Source organism: Melampsora larici-populina, assembly GCF_000204055.1.
Source record: "Melampsora larici-populina 98AG31 unplaced genomic scaffold MELLAscaffold_63, whole genome shotgun sequence".
NCBI lineage: Eukaryota > Fungi > Basidiomycota > Pucciniomycetes > Pucciniales > Melampsoraceae > Melampsora > Melampsora laricis-populina.
The window spans coordinates 417,282-423,639 of NW_006768827.1; the positions used below are offsets into that span (position 1 = coordinate 417,282).

Genomic DNA, 6,358 nt, shown 5'->3' on the forward strand with positions numbered 1-6,358 from the left:
TTCCAATGAACCAAAAATTGAGTGGTTTGGCCAAGAATTGAAAAAGATATAAGGGATAGTAGAATTCAAATTATCCCCTTGTCACCCATTAGCCAAATTCCGATATCTGTTACAGGTTGTAATCTAATGATCCTGGAGGTTTTATGTTAGTACAATCAACAATTTTCAGACTAAAAATCCAAAAATTACTCAAATTAATGATCTCAACCATAGCAACAATATGCATATCTTTTTTGTATTTTTCTCTCTCTTCCTGACTGCTCAATATTTTTGTGTGTCAGTATTTATGTTTTCCGCCGGGAAAATATTATATTTTGTGTAGTGATAGCAGAAATGACTTCGATTACAGACGAGATTCAAGCAACACAAGACAGAATCAAAGGGGCGGGACTGAGGCTGAAAAAGAAAAATGTGGGTGAAGGTACAAGTGCAACGACACACAGCCAGTCAAGAGGAAGAGAGATGAATGGTCAAGGCAGCAGTGGAGGAGGTCAGCAACAAGAGGAAGAAGTCGAACCGGAAAAAGAAGGAGGAGGTAATGGTACAGGAGCAGGAGAAGGAGCAGGAGGGAGACCAGGTCCGAGTGGAGAGACAGGAGAACAGGCAATAGAGGGTGAGTACACGGAGTCGACTTCCTTTCTACTAAATTTCGCTGAGGGGACGTAGAGTGGTTCAATTCCCATATCACACTTCATATCAAACTTCCGAACTCCTGTCACAATCTACTTCCAAAATTCCTATCACAATCTATCACCTTTTGCATAATCCTTCATATCACAACCATCCACAAAAAGACTACTAGTCTGTGAAGATTTATATCAAAGAGACATGACCAAATGTTTATTAGGCATGGGTGAAATCTTTAGAGAGAAAGATGACGTGTTAGGAGCCATATCTCCAGGAAGAGAAGCGGGAAAAACCAAGAGGAGGATGGATTAGGGCTTACGGAAGTTCCATAGTTCCACAGAGGAGGTGAAGCACACGGGAGGAGTACGCAGAGTGTTGCGGATATCACAGGAGGGTGAAGAGAAGAGAAGAGAGATGCTAGAGAGGGCAGAAAGAGAAGCGCTTCAGAGAGGAGAAGTAAGAGACGAGAGGTCTAGAAGAGAGGAAGAAAGAGACAGAACAAATGACTGACAAGAATAAAACGTGTTTTCGATAAGTAGGGCAGGTACAAAACCAAACGCCACGAGACAGATGGTGGTCACAGATAGAGACAGCGCTAAGCGAAGAGAATAATGAACTGGCGAAAGAGATGTTGCAAGGGTTCGTGTTTATGTACGGTAAAGACTCGACGTTGATGAGATCGCTAGAAGGATTCGACCAACCAGGAGAGCAACCGAGCGGTAACGAGAAAAGAGGTAGATCACCGGAGAGAGAACGGAGAGAAAGGCCACGGACAGAATCGCTGATCGTAGGAGACGATGAAGAAGATGAAATAGATGAACTTCAGGACCTAGAAGAAGGAATTGTGGAAGTGAACAGAGAGGAGGTGAGAGAGAGAGGAAGACCAGCTGCGAAGAAGATGACGGGAAAGAAAAGGAAGGTAACGCTGGAAAGAGAGGAGACGTTAGAAGAGATAGAAGAGGGAGATGAAGAGGAAGGTGAGTGACCGTCCTAAATAGGGTAATAGAGAAGGAAGTGACTGATAAAACGAATGTGACAGAGGAAGGAGGCATTACGTACAGAATCGGACAGCCAATAAGTGGGTCGTCGAGAATGCCTCTCACCCCATATTGGGAAAACAGGATGAAGACCTTGAAAGCATACGTGCCGTTGACAATATTTGACCCGGTATGGATTGAGAGAGATCATCGGGCGGTAGGGAAGAAGAAGGTAAAAACAATCAAAGAATTGCAGGAGGACGATTCGTCAGCCACGATTTCAGGACTGCAACCACCAGAAGAACTGTTGATGACTTACGGTGTTTGGGTAGATGCAGTAGACTTGTTCATTCGTTATCTAGAGGAAGAATATAAGAGGCCAAAAGCGGCAAAAATGTTCAGGAGACATGCAGATAATGTAGTCAAAGTGAAACGACTTACTAAGTGCTGGATGGTGGCGCTTAGATACGATATGAAAGTTCGATTGATCGTGATGAAGGTGATGAAGGATGAAGAGGGAAAGAGGGTGATGGATGACGCGGGATTTTGGCACGAAGATTTGTTGCGAGAGGCTAAAGAAGAAGCGGACGCAAAAGGAGAGAGAAGTTTTGCGGATAACCCGTACATAGCCGGAGGCGGGAAGGAGAACGTAGATCCAACGACGGGCATAGCGACCTATACGGCGTGGTCAGGATATGCGAGTTCTAGTCAGACGAACATGAGAGGTAAGTGAGGAAAGAGACGAACAAAGTAAGACGGAAGAGAGACTGATAAGGAATGCCGGTACTGTCCACAGGAGCCCAGACAGGAAGAGGCCGCGGTGGAACCATGAACGTGAACAGAGGCCAACCAACACGAGGAGGTACAGGTAGAGGGGTGGCGCAACGTGGTTGGTCCCAAGGAAGGGGACCCGGATGGTGGGCAAAGCATAGGGGAGGAGGTTTAAGCGGAGCTGGAAATGGCACAGAGACTAGCAAGGAGTGAGTAAGGAGTCAGAGTAGAGAAGTGTTGTTCTATGTAGATAAATAGAAGTAAGATGAAATACATACTTATATGAAATGAACACTTGTTTGAACGCCCAACAACCTTAACCAGAGCCCGTGAGATGAGAGTGAGCAGACCCAAATCAACAGTGGAAGATGTTGAAGTGGTGGAGGTGAGAGCAAACGGAGAAATCAACGGACACCACGAGCAGGTAATGGTCGACAACACTGAGGTCGAAGAGAACGCTGAAAGATCAAACGCGAAGGGTGGCGGAGAAGAAGAAACAGCGAGGAGAGAGCAGAGACCAACATGGAGGACTGTCCCTGATGAGTTAAGACCCAAAGAGAACGAGTTGGAGGAATCGGAAGACGAGCAACAGACAGAGACGTTCGAACTAGAATACATCGAAGGCACTGACACTGTGCAGATGTAGTATTTTTCCACCATGCAAAATGATTAAAATTAATGTCAAAATGATTAAAAATGCTGTGTTAATGCATAAAAATGCACTATTAATGCACCATTCATGTGGAAAAATGCAGCATCAATGCAGTAAAATGCAGTGTTAATGCACACACAAAATGAATTCAGAATTCTACCTTTTTCAATTTTGTTTGTCCTTCAGGTCAATCATTTTTCACTTGGGAAAAATACTACATCTGCCCAGTGTGAAGGAGAGAAGGAGACGTCAGGAGAAAGAGAAAGAGAACCAAAACATTCTTACCCGGATAGAAGGCAATGGCCAGAGAAGGTGGAATGCGAGATGAACATAAGGGAATGGGAAAAGGAATTGATGAGATGGAACCTGATGAAAGAACATGGCTACGTCTTGAAAGGCTTTAAGGAGGGATTCACGCAGGGGATCCCAGAGCATCGTTTAGAAGGGAGAAGGTTCTACTCACCGGACAACCATAAAACATCGAAAGAAGCTGAAGAAGAGATAAAAGAGAAGCTGAGAAAGGAACTATTGGCAGGGAGGATGAAAGGACCGTTTACAGAAGAAGAGGTAGCGGAGAAAATAGGATTTTTCAGAACGAGCCCGATGGGAATGGTAACGAACGGAGACGGAACGACGAGGATTATAAATGACCTTTCGTACCCGAAGAGGAGAGAAGATATTGTGTCAGTAAATTCATTGGTAGATAAAGAGGAATTCAAAACAAGCTGGGATGATTTTAAGAAAGTGGCGGAGTTCTTCAGCAAACTTACAAGGGAAGTCGAGCTGGGAATTTTTGACTGGGAGAAAGCCTATAGGCAAATCCCAACCAGACCAGACCAATGGAGATATTTGATGGTAAGGACACCGGAAGGATGGATCCTGATAGATTTGAGGGTAACATTCGGAGGAGTAGGTGGATGCGGCAGCTTTGGTGGTCCGGCGGATGTGTGGAGAGCGATTATGAAGGCGAAATTTAACTTCCTGGAGGTATTTCGATGGGTCGACGATAATTTATTTGTACGATTGAAGGATGGCGAAAACGAGGTGGCAATGACAGAAGTAGTAGCAGCAAGTGCGCGGTTAGGTGTAAAAACAAATGAGGGAAAGTACTCAGAATTTGGAGAAGAACAAAAGTACATCGGATTTATCTGGAATGGAAGAGAGAAGTCAGTAAGGTTACCAGAGTCAAAGAGGAGAGAGAGGATGAATCAGATAGAAGAGGCATTGATGAAAAACGGACCGCATACCTTTAAAGAGATGGAGAAACTAACAGGTAGACTGGTACACGTGACATACATGCTACCTCAGATGAAGTGTTTTTGCGCAAACTTCCACCACTTACTAGCCTCTTGGAAGAACAAACTGGCAATTAGGAGATTACCAAAAGAAGTGAGAGTAGACTTAGAAGAATGGAAAGAGGTTTTAGGGAAGTTCGAGAACCATCGGTTGATCCCAAAGAAAGGCGTTGAGAATTTGGGATGGGTAGGTGACGCGTCGACCGGATACGGAATAGGGGTGATAGTAGGCAAATATTGGACGCAGTTGAGATTCAAGAGAGGCTGGAACAAGAAAGATAGCGAAGGCATAAAAAGAGGGATAGCTTGGGCCGAAACGGTGGCAGTAAGGATCGGTTTAGAAATGGTGAAGTTGTTGTTCAAAACCAAAGGACGGAGATTCCTAGCTATAACCGATAATACTGGAACTGAAGCGGTGATACGAAATCAAAAATCAAGGGATAGGTCAGTAAACGAGGAATGGAAAAAGTTACAGAAGAGACTTACTTACTTGGGGTGTGAACTAGAAGAGAGACGAGTCGCGTCGGGAGATAATAATGCAGATGCGTTATCAAGAGGAGAAAGAGGAAGTAAGGGGATATGCTTCTACCTAAAACCAGAATTACCAAGAGACTTATTGAAATTCTTAACATACGAAAAGAAGAACGATTTAGAGTATAACGATGAAGAAGAAAGCAACCAATTTTGAGACGATAGTGAAGCAGGAAGGTGATGAGGAACAACGGGAGTCAGTGACAGGACACCTAGTAGGAGGAGCGTGGACGAAGAAGAAACTGAAATGCTACAGCAGCGCGGTGAAAAAATTTATAAGCTATATCGAAAGTACAGGGAGGGAGTTCAATAGCGAAGAACGGATGAGAGAAGAAGACGTTTATGGTTTCATTGTATGGGCGGGACCGTCGGAAGTAGAAAAGAAATCAGGTCCGAAAAGAGAGTTGAAGTCGAAGACAATAGAGAAGTATCTGGCAGGATTAAGAGCGTGGCATATGACAAAACATCACGTAGAACTGAAATTAGATAAACAGATGGTGGATTGGTTAATAAAGTCCACAGAAAGAACAGAGGAGAAGAAGACACTCACAAAAGACGTAGTAAAGACGGAGAAGAAAGCGATAACCGTACAGCAACTTTTTGAAATGGTAGTAGAGCTCAATGAGAAGTCCTCACATCACGACTTGGCGATAGTGATAGCATTGGTCGCGTTTTGGGGGATGGCGAGGTTAGGAGAGGTGTTGAGAGAAAGGGTAGAAGACGGAGCAATGAAAGTAGAAGACCTGTCGTTTGAAGAAGGCAAGAAAGGAAAGATCACAATACTGAAGTTGTGGAAAGCGAAGACGGCGAAGCCGGGGGAAGTACAAACAATTAGGTGAGTATAGTGTAAGAGAATAGAAGGAAGGAAAGGAGCTAACGGAGAAAACGAGAGACGCAGGTTGTTCGAACAGAGATCAGTACTTGACCCGGTAGGCGCTTTAGAAAGACTGCTGAAGACGGAACACAAACAGAAGAAAGGAAGTGATATTCTGTTTTTGATAGCGGGAGAAGGTGAAAGACAGGTACTGTCGAAGTTAAGATTCCTCAAGATGATGGGAAATGTTTGGGGAGAGAGCGGAGTAAGAGAAGGGGAGTGGTCAGGACACTCATTTAGAGTTGGAGGAGCATCTTTAAGGTTCAACATGGGATGGAGGAAAGAGAGGATAATGGAAGAAGGGAGATGGAAATCATGTGCAGTAGATGTATACCTGAAGAAGTACACGGAAGAGGAGAAAGAAGAAACGAAACAATTTTTATGGGTGATAGACAGGAGGAATAGAGGAAGCGGAAATTGAACTTTACATGTAATAGAGATGGAATAACAGGCTTAAGAGAAAGATATGTTTAGATGCCGTGAGAATAAACAGATACTTACGTAAGAGAGATTAAGAGACGGAGGAGAGAACGAGAGAGACAAGAGCCCGTGCGAGTTGTGGGATACTCAACAAGTTGAGACTCTCACGAGCCTCGCCTAGATAGGAGGTATGAGTAACCCCCAAGGATCA

At 44.2% G+C, this 6,358-nt stretch overlaps 1 protein-coding gene across 1 annotated transcript; it reads left to right on the forward strand.

Moving 5' to 3' along the window:
* Positions 1-462: 462 nt before the first annotated feature.
* On the forward strand, positions 463-1,612 carry MELLADRAFT_112263 (uncharacterized protein; the record flags this gene model as incomplete). Its single annotated transcript, XM_007416725.1, has 2 exons — positions 463-613; positions 1,167-1,612. 2 exons carry the CDS (start codon positions 463-465, stop codon positions 1,610-1,612), a joined length of 597 nt encoding a protein of 198 aa, XP_007416787.1.
* Positions 1,613-6,358: the final 4,746 nt, after the last annotated feature.